Source organism: Zootoca vivipara, chromosome 5 (genome assembly GCF_963506605.1).
Source record: "Zootoca vivipara chromosome 5, rZooViv1.1, whole genome shotgun sequence".
Classification (NCBI taxonomy): Eukaryota; Metazoa; Chordata; class Lepidosauria; order Squamata; family Lacertidae; genus Zootoca; species Zootoca vivipara.
This window is the reverse complement of record NC_083280.1, coordinates 43,170,162-43,191,345: the sequence shown is the minus strand read 5'-3', so window position 1 is coordinate 43,191,345 and position 21,184 is coordinate 43,170,162. Positions and strand designations below refer to the sequence as shown.

Below are 21,184 nucleotides of genomic sequence, written 5' to 3'. Positions count from 1 at the left end.
TGAAAGTATATTCATCCATTTGGAAAAGATTTCAGCCCGAGTCAATAACTACAGGGAAGATGATAGAACAGGAAAGGAGTTAGAACCAACCATGGCACTGAGGGTAGGTGGGGCTCTCTTATCTTTTGGATATGAAAACAGCTGAAGGATAGTGAGGGCCACATGATCCAATAACACTAGTATTATTTTACAGGTGTCTGTATGCATCAGGTTAATCACAGAAGGACAGATAAAATGTTTAGAAATTCATTTTAGGCTAAAACATAATCTAAGCAAATACGGCAGAGAAGCAATTTCCATCTCAGTCTAGTGATCACAGACATAACCATGACAACCAAAGACAACTTCTTTGCAAATTCCTTTTTTTAAAAAAAAAAACCCTACACATTTCATCCTTGCATTTAGAAGATAACATTTCGCCCTCAGATTTAGAGCACTAATGAGCTCACCACCCAGTAACATGCACACACCTGCTGTCCTCATGCTATTAACATGCCTCTATGTGTTAATACCTAGCCTTGTGTTTATAGCTTCATTTGCTAGTGTAATGAATTGTGCTTTGGGGACTGTGGCATGCCCTAAATGCCACACTGACTCCAGCTTGAAAGAGTCTGCTGCCCATATTGTACTTAGAGGCATCAGCCTTCGTGGCAGAAGAGCAGCTTCAAATGGGTTCTTCAGAGCAGAGATGCAGTTAAAACATGTTTCCAAGGTAACTAAGCCTCCATGGTGAATGTCACCATCCAAGGCAATCACTGCTAGGGACTAAGACAGCTGCCCTGAGTCTTTGTGATGGTGGTTTACTGGACACTTCTCACATGAGCAGCTATAATATGCTTTGATCATTGGCTCAGCTTTAAGAAATTTCACAGAGATCACTGGCTCAAGAGCATGGAATGCTCCACCACACAACTGTCTGTAGAAGTGCAATTTGCCTGTGGCTGTTTATCTGAAGGTCTGATTCACAGACTGCTCAGTTTTAGTGGAGAATCTGATCCTACTTCTACTAGCTTCTGGCATGGAGAACACTTGGGTACACTTAAAACAATAAAAACTGTAACATGCAATATACACCATCCAAACAACAGTAACACCATACTAATATGTAACAAGCAAGAAACAGTAACATAAAATAAAATTTGTACAGTAATTGGACAACCAATAATAGCCCAGAAAAAAGGTATGTGTTGCAACTGGAACTAGAAGATGAACGATGGTGTCAGATGTACCTCATAGGGGAGGCTACTGCTGAGACAGGACACTACCACCAAGAAAACCCTATCCCATGTCACCACACTATGCACCTCACCCAGTGATGGATGACAGAAATGTCTCCACTCCTGATCTCAACATACAGAGGGGAGATGTGCTCCTTCAGATAATCAGGCCCCAAGCTGTGTATGGCTTTATATGTCAACATCAACCTTGAACTGGGCTCAGGATAGGCAGCCAGTGCAGGACGTAAGGAACATAAGAAGTCTTCTGGCTAAGGCCCATCTAGTCCAGCGATACCTGTGGGAAACCTGCAAGGAGGATTCGAAGAAAAGAACACTCTTCCTTCCTGTGGTTTCTGACAATTGGTACTTAGAAGCATTACTGCCTCCAGCTGTGGATGCACAGCAAACCCATCCTAGCTAATAATGTCGACAGCCTCCTCCTCCGTGAATTTGTCTAATCCTTTTTAAAGCCATCTAAGTTGGTGGTTAGCATGGGTGTAGCCGGGGGGAGGGGTGGCATCTGCCTCACCCAAATCAAGTACCGGCAAATAAATATAAATACAGTACTTAATTGATCAATCGTGTTTAAGATAGCTTGGTTCTGCCCCAGCCCACCCCCACATAAAGCCTGTCCCCCTAACATAAATCCTGGTTACGTCCACACACCCCAGCTATAAAGAACAGCAGAGTCTCAGTGATCTATGCATCTCCAAAGGCAAAAAATCACCAACTTTTCTGAATTGTCACTGGTTGCCACAAAATATCCTAGCATCCTCATTCCCTGAAGCACTGAGAGCAATTTCAGGTCCCGCAACTGCTGAATACTCAGCAGGAGAGAGAGAAGAAAGAGACAGGCATGAGACTAAACACTACACCACTTAAGGGCACAAATATGTATTCCGTACTTCATTCATTTTCAAGGGGCTCCTCTTCTGGCTGCTACCATTTGAACTCTTAATATAAAAAATACCCCAAAACATCTACCAGTACCCCAGACTAGGAAGTAAGAACAAACTAGAAGCTCAGTACAAAAGTTACAGGCCATGTCCACAACTGACACCACTGGCATTTTGTCTAACTGCCCAGATTACTTCTCTCACTCACTTTCCTCTCACTGGTATAAAAGCAACCAAAGGAAAAAAGTAGGATAACCTGCTTTTAAACTGTTTTCTCAATCCCCCCCCCTATTATTAAGATAGCTGCAAATTGGTATGGCTCTCCAGCTCACACAGCTCAGAGCAGTCTGCAAACTGGCCCTTCCAGTGCTCAGCAGGAGCGTTGAGCTGTCTGTTATAACATGGGGGAAATGCCGGGGTCCTGTTCCCTTTGTGAGAACTCCCTGAGAAGAGTGGCGATGCTATTTGGCCAGCCACTATCCACCTCCTGACTATCTAGATATAGAACCCACACCAAGCTGCACAATTCATTCAGGATAGTATGGAAACCTGATGCTAACAGAAAATACTATATTATACTTCATTCTTGGTATTTGAACAAGTTGTAAAGCAGGTGGGGGTAGAGGGGAGAAATTCAAGAAAGTGGAAAAAAAGAAAGGCAGGAAGGTTTACACAAGGTCCTGCATCAAATGCAAGTGCTGGTGGTATAATGCCCAACAGAACAGAGAACATCTTTGTGGGATTTGCTGCTTGCATCTTCTTACTACTAGGCCAAAACCTTATATAACTGTTTGGCAAAAGCAGGTCAGGTAGAAAGACATGAAAACACCCTGCTGAAATTGTATAAGATGTGCTAAAAATCATTATCTCCATTGAGGTGCAATATAGTTAAAGATTAGGCATTGTGCACAGGTCCAGTCCCTAAATGCAACTTTCCCAAGTCCTTCATGGCACTCTGGAGAAGGGGGATTATTTGCCTATTTTCTGAAAAATCAAGGGCAACTCCAGCTCCAGGACTTTTAACTCTTACTGGTGCCCCACTTCTCAAAGCAGAAAAAGAGGCGTCTCTACCAAAGGTGCTCTACCAAATCCATCCCTCTATACTGTACTGCATATCGTGTCAGTTCCTCATGAAAGAACTCCTGAATGAACGAAAGATTCTCAGATTTATTCTACCTCCTGTCTAGGGTCAAAGTTTCAGAAGAGAAGAAGCAGAAGAAAGAACAATGGACTTTGTGCAGATTTTTAAAAGGAAACTAGAGGCCTTCCCAGATGATTTTCAAAATGCAGAAAATCCCTTCTGCATGCACAATGCTGTTTGTCACCTTTCTTTTTTTAGGAGTGTGTTAAAAATAGAACGAAACATATATAAAATGCCAACACACTGTTGCAGGCAAAGAAGTTAATGCTAAGTCATGCATAGCTGCATGTAAATCTGGATATCAAATGTATGTTCTCTGACCCAGTGGCCGAGTCCACGTGTCACACTAAACCATAGTTTAAATAAGCCATAGCTTAAATAAAAAACTATGACTTAACATGAATGAGCAGCATGTCGGTGCACAATGCTCAAAAGTCCCTGTGGTGCTTCTCCCCCACCCAAATGATAATTCAGGAACAAACCTTGGTTACTGTTTGTTGCTTGTTTGGAAACAAACCATGACCCAGGTTCAGATGACATGACAAGCCAGACTGGTTTTTTTTTGCCCATAGTCCAGCAGCAGGGGAAAGGAAGGGGGAACCACAGGAACTTCTGAGCAGCCATGGAGACAACTGAATTACTGCTGCCAGAAAGTCCATCCAGGTGCTAGTGAGCAAATCATCTTCAAAACAGAGGTATTCAGATAAATATGTCTAAGCAGCAGAAGACTTCAACTTTAACCAAAACTAAGGCTAAGGGATGCGGGTGGCGCTGTGAGTTAAACCACTGAGCCTAGGGCTTGCCGATCAGAAGGTCGACGGTTCGGATCCCCGCGATGCGGTGAGCTCCCGTTGCTCGGTCCCAGCTCCTGCCAACCTAGCAGTTCAAAAGCACGTCAAAGTGGAAGTAGATAAATAGGTACCACTACAGCAGGAAGGTAAACGCCATTTCCGTGTGCTGCTCTAGTTCGCCAGAAGCGGCTTAGTCATGCTGGCCATATGACCCGGAAGCTGTACACCGGCTCCCTCGGCCAGTAAAGCGAGATGAGCGTCCGCGACTGGACCTAATGGTCAGGGGTCCCTTTACCTTTAAGGCTAAGTGTAAAATTCTAGTTGACATTAATCACTAAAGGTAGTGGTGACTCTCAACACTGAAAACAGATTAAGATAGATTAGGGGAATGGGGGTGATGGAGAGAAATGAGCTAAGAGCATCTTCTAGTCCACTTGCAATTTCTTTACCATATTTAAAAATAATCTCAAATGTTACGTATGCACTGGCCTCTAGGTGAAGGTGGCAAGATCCCACAGGTAAGATATTAATTCCTCAAGCTGGCTGGCTGAGGAAGAGGCAACTATTTCTCAATAAAGAGTTTCCACCACAATCAACTTCCAATACAGAAGGAACATACCTTATTTTTCCATGTATAAGGCTAGGGTTTTTTTTTTACCAAAAAAAAAGGTTTAAAATTGGGGTTTGTCTTATACAAGGGAAGTGCTGAGGGTTTTTTTTATTAATTTGGAGTCCCCTAAAATAGGGGGTGTCTTATACACGGAAAAATATGGTATATTAGACCACCTGGAGAGGGCTCTGAAGAGAGCAATAAAGAGAGCTAGGCTAAGAAGAAAGATGTATGAGACAAAGCTGAAGGAAAGAGGCACTTAATCTAGAGGGTTTAGAAGCTGGGGAGAAGAGGCTGGGGTACGATTTTAGTGACATAGAGTATGTACATATACACACAGAGTAAAATAATACTGTGTAAAAATAATACATAATAGATTATTCAACTGCTGTCCATAGTCAAAGGCAGAACAAATGGAAGTAAATAGAGCTTATTTTCCTTAAGAATGCTTGAGCAGGGAGTTGATGAACCACTCTTCACAACAAACTTCTAAAAATACTGACATCTTTCAGAAGTGGCTCAGCTCACTCACCCAGAGTACCCTTCTTACAATGCTCAATGGTAGCTAGATGAAACAAGACAGGTATTATTCCTGCAATACCAACCAGGTTGAGTAAAGAAAATCAAGCAGAAACATCAAGCTCCTTTATCTACTGTTAGGCCACCACAGGCAATGGCACCTAGCTAGCTGAGCAGACCATAGCACTAGGATCTCTGGTTTGTACCTTAATGCCAAGAGACAACTGGAATTAACAATTGCCAGAGTGACTATCATCAGGTAAACACAGCCTGGTCAAACCCTTTGTGGGTAAACACACTTTCCACATAAAGCAACTGAGACTGCCCTAAGGCGGCAGCAGCAGTAAAATTCTATTTTTCCATTTCCAAAGCAATTCTTTTGAGGCCTGCCCATTATACTTGTAATAATACCATGATGTCTTAACAGCAACTACTCAAATGAAGGAAGTAGGAAAACTCCAGGAAGAAATCTCCTAAGGGAGTAGCAGGGGCTTGTTTGCTAACCAGGATGCAGGAACCAGCCACACTAAGCACCAATCAAACTGCTACACAAGAGTGATCAAAACACACTTGGTGAGAGAGAGGATTATTTACAAATAGGGTCTGACAGCGAGGTATCAGCACCATCCTCCAGAGAGATACTCGTGGATTCAGAGTTTGCTCTAGAAATAGATGTTCTTTTCTTACAAACAAGTGCACCAAGCTTCCCTGAGGCACAGTCTCCCCCAGAATTCATGGACATGGCAGGCAATTGCCAGGGGACGCTACTTGTGCTGGAAGGCTTGCTGTCAATCAGCCAAGAAAGCAATGGGATTTTGCCAAAAGGGAGCTGGGGCGAAAGCGGAGGTGTGCCTGGCCACACAACAACACAGGCAGAAGAAATGCCTGCTGTGAGTGGATACTCTGCAATCTACCACCTGATCACTGAATGTAATAAACTGTGCTAACACCTACATAGTACCCTACTTTAAAAATATGGGCAGACAGAACTTCAGTGAAGGCAATACAACTGTTTTAAGTGCTAGGTCATCAACACCCTTCATAACATGAGTTATCCTGAACAAAATGCAGCACTTAAAGTGGCATTGATTGATTGATTTAAACTGCACCAATGCCTTGTCCATATGTTTTGATTTCTATTTTTTATTCCAATGTTTGTCTGACAAATACACTTGATACTCACAATACAAAATGTGTGTTCTTGGCACTGGAGTAACAAAGCAAGAGTGGAAATTCTGCTGCTGTAAAGGTCATGCCACCACATATCAGAACTAGTCAAAATGATGACATATTTTTTATTCACCACAATTGTTAATGTTGCATTGTGACTTTTTTTAAAAAAGCCTTCAAATAGTAAAAAATTATAGAACTACATAAAAATTATTATTATTATTTTAAAAACACTATTAAACACAGATAACATTTAAACATAGCAAAAATAGTGGATAGCGAAGCATAATTTTTTAAAAATATTGTTAAGGAAAAAGGTATTAAACTGGTACCTAAATGAAATAGCATTATATGTCTCCTGAGCTTATCTGGAGCGAGTATTTCAAAGATGAAGAGCTACTACTAAAAAGACTCGCTTCCCAGCTGTCATCCACCTAATTTCTGACAAGGAGGGCACCTGAAGAAGGGTCTCTGAAGCAGATCAGATTTCAAACAGGTTCATAATTAACAAGATAATAATTACCCTCATCCCAATGTTTGTTTATTTTTTAAATGTTGTTTTCATTGAGAGAACGTTGCTCCATACAAACGAAGACAACATTTGTACAAAAACAAAAACAAACTGTAGCTTTGGGCATCAGGAACAGGACAAGGCAAAAAGTTACAGAAGAAATCTTACACTACGTCAAAGTGAACCATTATCAAATACCGAAAAATAGGGTGATATTAACATCTTTGTCAATAAAAGACAATACGCTGACATTGCCTAGAAATTACTCGGCATAATCCAGGAATGAAAATCAAATAGGAATAAATTATTCTGAGATACATGGATCTCTTATCTGACATAATTAATTTATGCCGGAAGGTTACCTCTCCATACCTTCCCTTTCTACTCTTAGTGGGAGGATGGGTCTGACCATTTCCACTTATGTACTCAGGCAATCGCTAATAAATGGTTAAAAAGAGGTGTGTGAGGATACATTAAGTGATCCGTTTCGAAATACAAGCTTAGGATCCTATACAGAAAGACATTGCAAAATTTCCCCACATTTAGCCAAGGCATGCTTGGGCAACTGGGCACTCCCCATTGAAAGCATCCACTTTCCCACATTGCTTCAAAGACTTAGGGCTTCGTGTCCAAGCTGTTTTGGCTGTATAGAAGCACTAACACTTTGAATTATGCCTGTAAGCAAACAGGTAGAGATCTTTTCACAATGAAAATACGTGTTCCAGTTAACTGATTAAAAACAGGACAGCTAGACAGTTAACATTTCCAAACAATCTTCAGGGACAGCTTAACATTCAATGCATTATGTTGGGGATGCCAACATGTATGCCCTAAGCTAGGGCAAGTTCAGCACACACACACACACACACACACACACACAACAACAACAACAACAACACACAAACACATATTGGCCTGGTTTGGCCATCCCAATCTTGATCTGCTAAATCATGTTGCGGACGCAAGTTCATTCCTTGTCCCTTTCACATCTGGCTTCAGAAAAATTATCTTCACTTCTTGAGCCAGTCTCTGAACATCTGAACTGGGAAACTGTGACTTAAGGACTCCCTCCAAACCAGAATATGAAACCATGAATGACCAGGACTTCCGAAGTGAACAGGAAGTTGGATGGGAGGCTAGTATGTCCCTGATCACAGCTACTGTCTAAACATGTGGGGTTTGCCCTAAGAAACCTTTGTACTGCATATGCTGATCTAACTTTCTTTAGTTGTATGACACTGTGGGGGCTTTCCTTGCAGCTAAAGCTGAGGGTATAAGTCTCACTACCCTGATGTGCTTCCTTTATGATGACTTAAGCAACGTTTCTCTGTTGGAGTCTTCTGAAGAACAGAAAGGTAGGGGAAGAAGAAAGTGGAGCAAGAGAAGAACAAACTTTGTGTGGGCGTGTAGAAGAACAGAATGGAGATACACAATAGGAGACAGATCTGGTGGTTGAAAAACAAAGGAAGAGTTTTAGGAGCAACAGCCAGAGTTTTGGCAGAATGCAGTAGTAAAGAGGAGCTTGCTTTTGACCTGAGCAAAGGCAGGAAACAAATTGGAGAGCCAACAGGAGAGGATATCAGGAAGCCTTTAGGATTGCATGTTTCATGCCCTATGAGCAGTACCGTATTTTTTGCTCCATAAGATGCACCTGACAATACAAGACACTTAGTTTTTAGAGGAGGAAAACAAAACAAAAAAATATTCTGAATCAATGCCACTGTCAGCGGTGTTGGCAGAGGGAGAAGCAGCCCGCTTTTGGGCTTCTCGTCCCTCTCCGGCCCCTCTGCTGCTGCCGCTGTCGGCAACGGAGGGGGGAGCAGCCCGCTTTCAGGCTGCTCGCCCCTCCACCACCACTGGGAGCCAAGGCTTCAGCAGCAGAGGCATCCCTCCGCTCGAGGGATCCCGCTGCCATCCAGTGCTTTCACTCCATAAGACGCACAGACATTTCCCCTTCATTTTTAGGAGGGAAAAAGTGCATCTTATGGAACAAAAAATACAGTATTTTTAGAAGCTGTATGAACACCAGGTCTATAGCTCCACTGGTGTGTGTATAGGGTAAGTGATAACTGTCAGTCTATTATTCATTCCAAGAATGACAAGCACTAGCTAATGGTTTGGTACTTCACCAATCAGCCTTGTCTTTAAGTGCAACTGAACAGAGCTTGATGTTACACATATTTCATAGCTGCTATCTAAAGCTGCAGCCCCACAAATCTGCCCTCCCCCAGCAATGCTTAGAAATGCAAAATGTGTGATATGCAAGTTCATACCAAGCGGCAGCAAAAAACATTATCAGGGTGAGAAAGAAAGGGAAAGCTCTCATAATGTTCAGTGCCAGCCACAGCTCTGACAAAAGCAAGGGTGACAGAAATATTGCTAATTCGTTAATAGAGAACAGATATATCAGCCTCTGTACTCTGCTTTAGAAAACCTAAAGGAGCCACATGTCACAAAAAGAAATGTGAACTGATTGAGGCAGAATCAGATAACAGCAGCATTTTCACCTAACTGCAGTTAGCCATAGAGGTAAGACTGCTAGCCATCTACCGTAACAAAGCTCTGCTTTAAGAACAATTTAACACAGCTTCCTAATTGCCCTTCCCTAAAGTGTTTCATTGAGTAAACCAAGCCATTAGCTATTGCTCCCAGGACATATAATAGGACTGGACCATTTCTGTAACACCTTCTTTATTAAAGCATGGAAACTTTTATGGTGAGGGCACAGTTAGCTGTACAGTACTCAAAAATTACTTGCTGGTCCCACTTCCAGGCACAGAACAGCAAGGCAGAATTAGAAGCTAGACAAACCCATCAGCTCAACACTTTTCATCCTCCAGAGGCAAAAGTCAGTCCACTGCCTGTCTACTAGGTACTGCTATGCCCCAATTCAGTTTATATCTCCCAGGGCAGAGCTACAATGCATGTATTAGGGCTAGTATGGACACAGTAGCCTGACACAAAGTTCTCACCCCACTGCCCCTCTTTAATATTCTTTAATCTTTAATATTCAGGCAAACCTGAATATTACCTGCTTTTCTCTACCCCCAGCAGCAGCCAATCATGAGGAGTGGGGATTGCATAATACGACATCAGACTTCAAAGTAAATCTGTCTGAAACTTACAGGGACAAAAGGGAGAACCGAACTTGGAAAATAGCACCTTGCACCCAGGTGTTAGGGTCACACCTATTTCTGCTCTAAAATTTAACAGTGATTAGAACAGATCCTATATAGAAACTTCTCGCCTGATATGGAGGAAGCTCGACCTAAAGAAAACCACTCATACAGCTTGACTTAAGCAGCTACTTCTCCTGATCCTTGCTTCCCCGCAATTATACTTCCTGGTGCAATCATGCTTCGAAAGGTACAGGACAATGGTATTAATGGGTAACATGCTTCAATTATTGTAGTAATTCTGATTCTAGAACAACAAAACACCAAGCTTGCTAAGGGACAGGAAGGATAAACTGGTACTGGAAGAGAGGCAAGTAAGTAAAAAAAATAAATTACCTGACCAGAGTTCCCTCCAAGTGTAATGAAGCCTCACTCTGCATTTCTTCTGGTAGCAAAGCAGCTTGTGCACTATTTGAATGCAGCGTCTGGAGAAAACAGAGAAGAAAGCCTGATGAAATAAGCAGCATGTAATTGTGATATACAGTGTATGAACACTGGTGAATTTTTAAGAGCCAGCTGCATAAAAGTGATATTGTTATTTAATTTCAGAATTGCTTCCTCAAAGGCATATCAAAGTGATCTCACCAAACAAACACAATTTCACAATACAAAATTTCACAATACGAAAACAACATATATAAAAAAATAACTGCATATATAAAAATAGCTACCAATTGCACACATAAAACAATTACAAATCAGTACATATATAAACACAGTTAAAACCATTTGGAATCCAATACAGATATTGCGTCGAATAAAAATCTCCTATTGGGAAGTCTTTAACAGACACCAAAAAGACAATGAAGATGGTGCCTGTCTGAGTTCCAGTGGATAGCTGCCACTACACTACAGTCCTCCTTATAGGATGCTATCTTCAGGATTCCCCCTCCTGCAGAATGTAGGGATCAGTTACATTTATTATTATTTCATTATTGTGTTTTTATCCCACCTGTCCTCCAGTGAGCTCAAGGTAGCGCACCTGTTCCACCCCACTCCATTATATCCCTGCAACAGGTCTTAGTCCGGCACTCAACCACCACACCTCACTGGCTCAGAGTGCTTGGTATATAAGGATGTGAATATGTTTTCAGTATCCTCACCCCCAGCTGTATATGGCCTTTTCCCACCCATGCCAGCACTCTGAACTTTGCCAATTAGGTACTGGGCTGTCAATTGAATTATTTCAACAGCCCATTAATATGATGGTGATATTCAGCCAAAGTGAGTTGTCATTTTCTGCACCAGCTGCAGCTTCCAGTTTAACCTCAAGGGCCGTTCCACAAAGAGCTACATCCACATATAGGCAGCACATGGCCGACAATTATCTGGACTCAAAAACCAACCAATCACAATGCCTGTCTTGCCAGGATACCAAGTCAGTTTCTTCTTATCCAGACTACCACCGAGTCCAGGCATTGATCCAGAGATCCTGATTCAAACGCTACTGAGAAATAAAGCTGGCATGAGACCTTGTACCAAATCTCCGAGGGACCGCCTGCAATGGATTCATAGAGATGATAGGATGATAACCTGCAGATAATACCCAGCAGCACCACACAGCACATTTGCCAGGAGGCTGAAAGATAATCACTTCTGAGTTCTTCACCTATTGCAAAGTAACAGTAACACTTTTTTTGGTAAACTGTTTCGACCACAAATGTATTTGTGGGAAATGAAGCATTATAAATAATTTGACTAATCTCCCAATCTCTCACAGAACACAAAGGTTAGATGCTGTTGACATTCAAATAGTCCTTACATCAAAGATAAGCTTCAAAAGAATTTTGAAAGAACTTCTCAAGAGCTACATATGAAAAGCCAAGTAAAATGAAGTGGCTTCTTGCATGCACAGGCATCAAAGCCCCTCCCTTTCCATTTTGGCCTTTTATAAGCCATTAGCACTGTGTTTCACCATCTCTCCTGGACAATGCTTCACACACTTGCCTGGAGTTTCGAAATACTTTCCAGCTCAATATTTTTGCTCTTGTTCTGTTGATTAAGTAATTTAGGAAAACTCTCCGAATGAGAATTCGTTTCAATTTAAATTTCTTGGTACATTGAACAAAAGCATGACTCTTAGGGAGTTTCCTGAAATTACTTCTCCCTACCTCAGGAAACTGGGATGCGGGTGGCGCTGTGGGTTAAACCACAGAGCCTAGGGCTTGCCGATCAGAAGGCGGTTCGAATCCCTGCAAAGGGGTGAGCTCCCGTTGCTCGGTCCCAGCTCCTGCCAACCTAGCAGTTCGAAAGCACGTCAAAGTGCAAGTAGATAAATAGGTACCGCTACAGCAGGAAGGTAAACGGCGTTTCCGTGTGCTGCTCTGGTTCGCCAGAAGCGGCTTTGTCATGCTGGCCACATGACCTGGAAGCTGTATGCCGGCTCCCTCGGCCAATAACGCGAGATGAGCGCCGCAACCCCAGAGTCAGTCACGACTGGACCTAATGGCTAGGGGTCCCTTTACCTTTTACCTCAGGAAAAAAAATATCATTCTGTTTTTAAAATAAAAATAAAAAGCTATGCCTGTTAATGCCTGATAATAAATGCCTCAATATGCTTTAGTCAACTATTACTTACACATAAAGATCCATGGGAAACTCTTTCATCATGTGTGTGATGATAAATTCTACCATCAGATCTAGAAGGAAAGGATACAGATATCATGACAAAACTATGACGAAAACCTTGGACTTATAACCAATTTAAGTTTTCGTTTCCAGATCATGAATTTGCACTGCCTAGTGTTAACATCAATGCAGACATAACACACTATGATTATGAGCAGTGGGAAGGGACTGTATGGAGAGTTCTGGCTGTGGTTATTCTCTTTTCCAAAAACCTGAGATGGTACTAGTGGGAAATGAATGCCCTAAAAGGCATGTTTGTGTATGCCTTTCAACTTCCAAGCATCAAATCCTTCAAACAGTTGTCCAACTTTCCCCTTGTCATCCATATCAAAAGCTACTTTTCAGGGCCAGAATTCTACTTATTTCAAATCTCACCACTGGTAGAAAATTCCTGCAAAAAACAAGTTTCAGAAATTTGCTTTGACAGGGAGCCATATTTATTTTAGACTAGATAATGAGATACAAAATGGTGCTTTACGTCTATGGAGCATATTCCAAAGCACAATCAATCTTGACAGGGTCTCAATAATAGCTTAAATTGTTCCTGTGTCACTGAGTCAATAAAGTCTAATGACATCACACAGTTTCAGAAATATTCAATTTCTATTTCTGGCCTTGAGTCAATGTATTCGAGTGGACAAGATGACCCAGACACTTTTGCCAATATTTGCCTGTCCTTCCTACCAATTTTCAAAGAACTGTAGAGTAGAGCGGAACCTAAAAAATTCTTATATTCAATTATCCACACCAGCTCATCCAGCCTCTTATTTAAAGTCATCAGCAGTTAATTTTCTTTATGTGCAGCACTAATATGTTAGATTTTAGTGCATTATCCAGCTAAGGAAAGTTGGCAAAACAGTATTCCATTAGCTTCTGAAACTCTTTGGAACAAATGTGTTCCATTACTCTGTAGCCAATTTCAGTTAAGATTTATTTATAAAGACTAGCTTTTCTCCTTGCCCAAAGTAAGTAAAGGGGCAGGCAGAGATGAGGCAAGAAGATGACATATTGGTAAATGAAATGCATTTCAGAATCAATGCCTAGCTGGCAAAATATTGAGGAATGCTCTCCTGAGGGAGGTTCGGCTGGCACCTTCATTATATACCCTTAGGCACCAGGCAAAAACATTTCTCTTCAATCAGGCCTTTGGTTGAGGAACATCCTATACCCTTTTACTTGTATTTGTGGGAGGGAGTAGGGGGTTATTGGTTTGTCTGGGGTTTTTTGTTCTTGTTTTGTTCTTATGTATTTTATGTTTTTATCTTGTATTTTCATGTTGTGAACTGCCCTGAGATCTATAAATGAAGGGTGATATACAAATTACTGCAAATAAATAAATATCCATATCCCCCCCCAACACACATCTTTGGAATAGCTGCTGACGGATGCAGGTGGCGCTGTGGGTTAAACCACAGAGCCTAGGGCTTGCTGATCAGAAGGTCGGTGGTTTGAATCCCTGTGACGGGGTGAGCTCCCGTTGCTCGGTCCCAGCTCCTGCCAACCTAGCAGTTCGAAAGCACGTCAAAGTGCAAGTAGATAAATAGGGACCGCTACAGCGGGAAGGTAAGTGGCGTTTCCGTGTGCTGCTCTGGTTCGCCAGAAGCGGCTCTGTCATGCTGGCCACATGACCTGGAAGCTGTACGCTGGCTCCCTCGGCCAATAACGTGAGATGAGCGCGCAACCCCAGAGTCGGTCACGACTGGACCTAATGGTCAGGGGTCCCTTTACCTTTACCTTAATCTAGTAAGTACACTTACCCAGCACTGCACAAACCAGAGGCCGACAGGGAAGGTTCTTGTCAGCAGCTTTCTTTCGGTGTCTCATAGGCTTCAAAACACATGGAGATGAAATAGTCATGTGGCATGGAGCAGTGACACCCAAGGTACATTATCTCAAATGCTTTCCATGCAAATAAAACTGCTGCCCAAAGGGATGGCTTTCCCCCTCTCCCATTCCACACAGTCTCATTGGTCACTTTACTGATTTGGCTGTAAGCAAAGACCAGGGTATCTGTAGGCTGGGTTTTGGATGGCTGTAGCTCCTATTGTGTCCTTCAACACAATGTCCATACACATCACTGCTAGAGAAAAAAAATACTGAGCTAGGTAGCAGATTTTCATACAATCATTGGCTATAATGTTGTATCTACAAGCCAGGAAGAGAAGATTTTCACAGTCAGATAATAGATATGACCATTGGTGTCTGAAGTTAAGGAGCCATGACAGAAAAGACATTTTTATGCATGAGCTAAATAGAAATCATAAGTGACCCCATGCGAGATGTGCATTTTTGAAAGCTTATGTTAACATAGGTCTTTTCAGGATTAATTTATGGTATTCTAACACATTAGGACTATATTTCAAAATTCTGTTCAGTTACCTCAGTTATTTAAACATATTATTAAAGCGTATTTAATCCACATTAAGTAGGTTTTCAAATATTTGGAAGCACCACCATGCATGAATGATACCCAATTTAAGAGTCCACCCCAGCTTGGTAAACCAAGGCACTTAATGAGAAAGACTCACCATTCGGTGGAGGTTTACTCGAAAATTCATGTTATCATCATGCAGAAAAGCATTAGCATACTGGTCCTATTAAGGAAGAAAAACACTACAGTCATGAAAGGTAACGCTTGCAAAACTGGTAAGAAAATATTATACAGGTAACTACTGGTAATTATCAGTCTTTTTATTATGTTTTTAAGTGTGCTTTTAAATTATGCAGATTCTCCATATGGATGACTAGCAGCCCAGCTCAAAACCCCCACAAAAAACAATGCATTTTGTTGCTTCCTTCTGATGTTCATCTTAGCAGGAGAGTGTCAGGAAAATTGTAATGCACTCTGCAGAATTCACACAGAAGCTTCTTTACAATAATGCATATAGAAAGCTTTATGGCGACATTCCAATGGACTCATTGTCACTGGAGTTATTACAGCTTGAGCTGCTGGAAGATGGCTCAGCAGCCTCAGTCAGCTTTCATTTTAGCTTCAATTCTAAATCAAATCATGTTCTATGTAACATGTATGGCAACAAATTTGCTCTCCTTGAATTCCACAGTCAAACATGCTCTGGTTGAAAGCAGGCAACAACTCTGTCTTCTGCTACCTACGTTCCTCTCAAGTACCTGTAAGCTTAGGTGATAATCACAGCAGCTAATAGCTGAGGGTTTTTTTCTTAAAAAAAAGAGAGAAAGAAATGGAAATAATAGGAATTCATGGCCTCTTGAAATACCACTTTAAAATAATAATGAAATGGAAATAATAGGAATTCATGGCCTCTTGAAATACCACTTTAAAATCCAAGATTCTGGGTAGCATTGATGCAGAATGAGCTGCTGTAGGGCAGAAGAGTCTAATGCTAAACAAAACAGAACCCCAACTATTAGCTGGCACTTGAACAAAGATACTTTTTCCAATAGAAAAATGGAACTCCTCTAGGAGACTGGAAAGCACCAATGTGTAATCCAATGTGTAATCATATATCACTTCCTAGTCGACCTGTGTCAAGTGTCTTCTGCAGAAGTATATACACATACATACATAAGTGTGTATATATACACACACACGTGTGTGTGTAACATCTGGGCCTAAGTGATCTCTCATGTTTACTGCTCCAAACATTCAGTACAGTATCAGAATATAAGGAATGGACAAAAGGGAATGATTTGTTTGGGAAGCTGACCAGCACGTGGTTAACTATATTTACCTCATTAGTTATCATTCGACTTGCTAAAGAAAGGAGGGCTAGGAATGCAGGCTTAGTGCCAGGTCACAGGCTAGAGGCTAATGCATATGTAAATGAGATACAGGACACCAGCAGTGAGGCTTACCTCTGCTATGCAGGTCAAGATAATCAGACAGAGCTTGCCACTGTGGAGCCGGTGTTCATCTGCAAATGAAAATCAGCAGGTCCCACATGAGCCACTTATACCTTGATGTGCCAAAGGGTCAGTATGTGAATCAAGAAGCAGAAAAGGCAGAGCAAGAGGTGAGGCATCAGTAGCATTTCAGCTCTACGCTCAAAGTTATTACCCTAGACAAGAAACTGTTAGACCTCCAAATATCTGTAATAAAGCTTGTGCTATTAATCCTGAAGTTGGTTTCATTGTCTCTTTTTACATCTTTGATGTTAATCTTTCCCATTGTGTCTATGTAACACAGGCACTAGACTTACAGAAATATTTCTTGTCCCAGAACCTATCGTTAAGGTGGGGTAACCTGTGGCACTCCAGATGTTGTTGGACTACAGATCCCATCATTCTTCTCTTCCCTATCCTCATGCCTAGTTCTGGAACCCTTTTTCTAGCAAAATAGCACTGCAATTTAGGGCTACTAAAGTCTACTAGATATTATAGCTATAGTCGACTTTCACGGTCACAGGTAATATGCCTCTGTATACAAAATCCTGGGAATCATAGGCAGGGAAAGTGCTGTTGCACTCAAGTTCTATTTGCTGGCTTCCCATTGGCATCTGGTTGGCCACTTGGTAGACAAGATGGGCCTTCATTCTGATCTAGCAGAGCTCTTATCATCCTCTTTTGGCCTTGTAAAGCCTTGTACAATGAGATGGATTTTCTGGCTAACAATAAAGAGCCTTGAAGGATGGTGGGCAGCCTTGACATGGATCCAATGGTTAACTCTGCTCACTAAGGACAAAGAGTCATTTTTAAAAAGATAAATGTGAAAGCCTCAAAACTGTGGGCAGCTTTGGACATCACAATAAGCCATCGTTTATCATGAGAGGAACAAGCCAAAGGAAGCTATCAGATCACATCTTACGTCTTCCTCTGATGCAACCATAATGAGGAAATTGGAAGTTGTTGATTAACTGCAATCTGCATTATGTCCAAATCTAAAACTGTGATTAATCTCAAATAAGAATTGTTCAAACAAGGTAGCTTATAACACATGGTTATGAATCTGGCTTGTTTTGAATATATATTTATTGAAGGTGAACCAGTTTTCACGTTCAGGTGAAACAAGCTGTGATTAATCGAAATGGAAGGAAAAGCTTCTAATCTCCTCTTCTCTTGTGCAGCCATGGCACAAGAGAAGGGGAAGAGAGCACATGCAAGCCCAAGACTTGCTGCAACTCGTTCCCATCACAATAAAGCATGGCTTTTCATGACATCCAAACCAGTTCTGTGGGTACATGCAAAGGACAGTGGCACACAAGGACATTTAAACATTGTCATTTCTTGAGGCCAGGTGTGTTACCAATTTAAAAAGAGAGCTCCAGTACTCTGGAGCCTTGTTATTTTTTCACTGCAAGACATTGAGGCCACAGTTGTGTGTCCTTTGGGATTACATGCCAGGCATTACTCTTCTATACTGAGCATTTGCTCTTTAGATTACTCATATTGCAATTGATGCAATATGTTCAACAGTACATCACTGGCTATGGATCTGCAGCTACACAGAGCAGTGCTTTAGTATAAGCACATCTTACTCCTCTTTATAAGCTATAAGTACATTATAAAAATGACACAGCTAACCCGATATGGATACCGACTTTGGTCCTATGTAACAGATGAGGAGACAGGGAGAGGGAGGTTTTGCTACCATGCCATTTCTATGTAGGCAGCAGCTACCTGACTGGAGCTTTCTTCTCCTCTATCTCAACCCAAGGAAAAGTCAGAACCAGGAAACATTAACAGATAACACCAAATGAGAGTAACAACTAGGGAGATTAATTCATAAAATGTTAACTACACTGAGCATTGGGAGAGGTGAGCTAACAATTAATATCCTTAAGGGACAGCGTTCAACTCTTCAGCCATCTACACGTTAGAAAGATTAACCTAGAACACTAGTTACGCTCTGCTTAAAAAACCTGAACAGAGAAAGAATTTAAAAGTAATCTCAAATACTTTTTAAGGTGGGGAGTCAATGTAATTGTCTTCTCAGAAGACACAATTTGTTGAATTTAAAAGAACCCATGCCCAGCTAAAATTGCTGTAGCAGGATGTTACAAAGGAATTATAATAAAAAGTTGCATTGTGCTGCTTAATGTCTTCGCACTTAGCTACATAAACTGTAATGGAAATTTAAATGGGACCAAATGACTCTAGTCAAGGGTGGGAGGTGGGGAATAGCTACAGTTCTTTCTTAAACTCTTCAAGAGTTTATTTTTGCATGTTGCCAAAAATGGGGTGCTAAGCAAAATGTAGTAGGCTAATGCCAGAAATTCCTATCTTGTGATACAAATGGTCTGCAAAAGGTTAAAATACAGAGGAAAGAAAGCATGCCAATGTACAAGGCACTGTGATTTATGAAACCATGATGTAGGCAGACTACCTAAACCCATGCACGACCCAATTATCACCCACTTTATGAAGGAAGTCAAAGCTTCTTGCCCACTCAGCAGAGCCTTCCTTCACCAGCCCACATCTAGCCAACTTTGCCAGTCAGGAAATATGATACATAGAGGTTCATCCTGAGCTCTGTTTTGCACTGCTCCTCTTGGGCACTCTTAGAAATGCCATACTCTATGCATTGAAGCCTCTGCCGCCTCCCTCAATATAGCTGAAAATTGGATGCGCTTTGCCTCATAGGGAGGGCATGCTGAGACTCCTCTGGCGGTTATGAACTACAATTTTTCTTATTCTATATTTGGTTTCCCTCCCTTCAGCACCAGGGCTCCCTAGTATCCAGTAATTGCCATCTGGCAATGAGAAACCAGCTCATTCTCTCAGCATGAACCACTTACATCTCCATGGGGAGTCCAGGTAGATTTTTGTATACAGAACAACTAGCAACATCCCCTTTCCCCCCACCCTCCAGCAAATTTCTGAAATGTAAAACTGTGTCAACACAAATGCTTACCTTTGGTGTCCTGCATTACAATGGAGCTGTACTTTAAGAAAGTTATCAGCAGGTTGCTGGTCTGCACATCGGCATCCAGAGGCAGCTCCACGGTGCTTATAACTAGGAAAGGTCAGATAAGATTTGCTAATCACCAGCACAAAGTTTTGAAAGCTCTCCCAGTGGAGGTCAGGGCCATCTCTAGGCCTGGGCTGGGTGGCGCAATGTGCCAGGGCGCCTGGCCACCAGGGGCGCCGCCGCACCGCCAGACAGCTGAGCTGATGAGAAGGACTTTCCTCCCTTCCGGAGGGAAGTGATTGCATGTGGGGCCCGCCTCCCACCAGGGCGCCTGGCCACCAGGGGCGCTGCTGCGCCACCAGACAGCTCCTCGTGCGATGCTATTAAATTTGTTGGCGCCCAGCAGCCACCAAGACTGCCGCCGCTGCGCTGGTGCCAGGGGAACCCGGTGGACCAGCCGGGGAGCCGCTGATCCCCCCCCCAGCGATCACGCCAGGCCAGAGCCGAGAGCGCCCAGCCATTGACCGGGTGGAGCTCCAAGGCCTGGGGCAGCCCAGCCCGTGCAGCACTGGTGCTCTGGAGGGGAAGAGGGAGAGCCCCGGCCGGCGTGCTCACGCTGCCTGAGCGGCTCCCAAGCCGCCAAGACCCGCCGAACCGCCGCTGCGCGGGTGCCGGGAAGAACCCGGTGGACCAGCCGGGGAGCCGCTGCCCACCCCCAGCAATCGCACCAGGCCGGAGGGGAAGAGGGAGAGCCCCGGCCTCGTGGCTGCTGCCGCTGCTGTCCCCACCCTGGACAGGGAGAAGGGGAGAGGGACCCTTTGAGGCGAGGAGCCTCAGTCTTGCCGCCCCTCCCGCTGCCACTGCTATCGCCACCTTTTTTATCACTATTATTATTACTTTTTTACTTTCATTTATTTTTTAAAAAAGTTTATTTTTTAAAAAAAATTGCCCGCCGCCCACCCTTCCTCATTGTGGCCAGGGTACAGCAGGTGATCTTTCCCAGAGGTGAGTTCAGGTCGGAGGGAAACCGGGGGGGGGGGGGCGCCGGAAGGATTTTAGCACCATGGCGCTGCATACCCTTAAGACGGCCCTAGTGGAGGTAAAGAAGATGCCTCTGTTATGCAAACATCCAGTCTTACAGGTATTTCTGTTCATAACTTTCTATAGTCCCAGGCAGTGCCAATACCAGTCCCGATGACGTCAATAAAAAATAACGTTCATTGGTTCAACTCCCCGCTTCCGCAGTGTGGTAAGACCATCCACAACCAACACCACAGGAAATACTCCAATAAAAACACATTTTTGTAGTGCTTTTGCCATCCTGCTTAATATCCTATTCTCCAGGCACGGCCCTAACTTCCAGGAAGGATGTGCATTTCTTTGGTCATTAACAGAATTGCAAGGCTTGGATGTCCATCAGCCTTTCCCTTCCATTTAATGATCACCAGTATAGCAAAGTCTTATGTGTCTTTTCTGGAGTGGAGGCATTTCTAGCAGAGGACACTGCTGGATTTAAACGAAAACAAGAACACATAAGCCCTTAAAACAGGGATGGAGGAACTGTGGCCCAGCAGATATTGCACTCCCATCAGTCCCAGCCAGCACAGTAAAAAAAATGATGGGAGTCCAACAACATTTGGACATCCACAAATTCCCCACCAATGCCTTGTGACATAATGGCCAAGCAATATGCATTGCC

The 21,184-nt window shown here is 42.7% G+C and overlaps 1 protein-coding gene across 3 annotated transcripts in view; it reads right to left on the bottom strand.

The window, feature by feature from the left end:
* Positions 1-21,184, bottom strand: part of ARMH3 (armadillo like helical domain containing 3) — a 124,339-nt gene that overhangs the window by 73,964 nt on the left and 29,191 nt on the right. For all 3 annotated transcript variants that reach the window (XM_035133314.2, XM_035133312.2, XM_035133313.2), the window contains 6 exons: positions 19,489-19,590; positions 16,494-16,552; positions 15,188-15,253; positions 14,417-14,486; positions 12,610-12,670; positions 10,368-10,456 (listed from right to left, as the gene is read on the bottom strand). In XM_035133314.2, the coding sequence (XP_034989205.1) occupies positions 10,368-10,456; positions 12,610-12,670; positions 14,417-14,486; positions 15,188-15,253; positions 16,494-16,552; positions 19,489-19,590 (447 nt within the window). The remainder of the gene's footprint in view (positions 1-10,367; positions 10,457-12,609; positions 12,671-14,416; positions 14,487-15,187; positions 15,254-16,493; positions 16,553-19,488; positions 19,591-21,184) is intronic.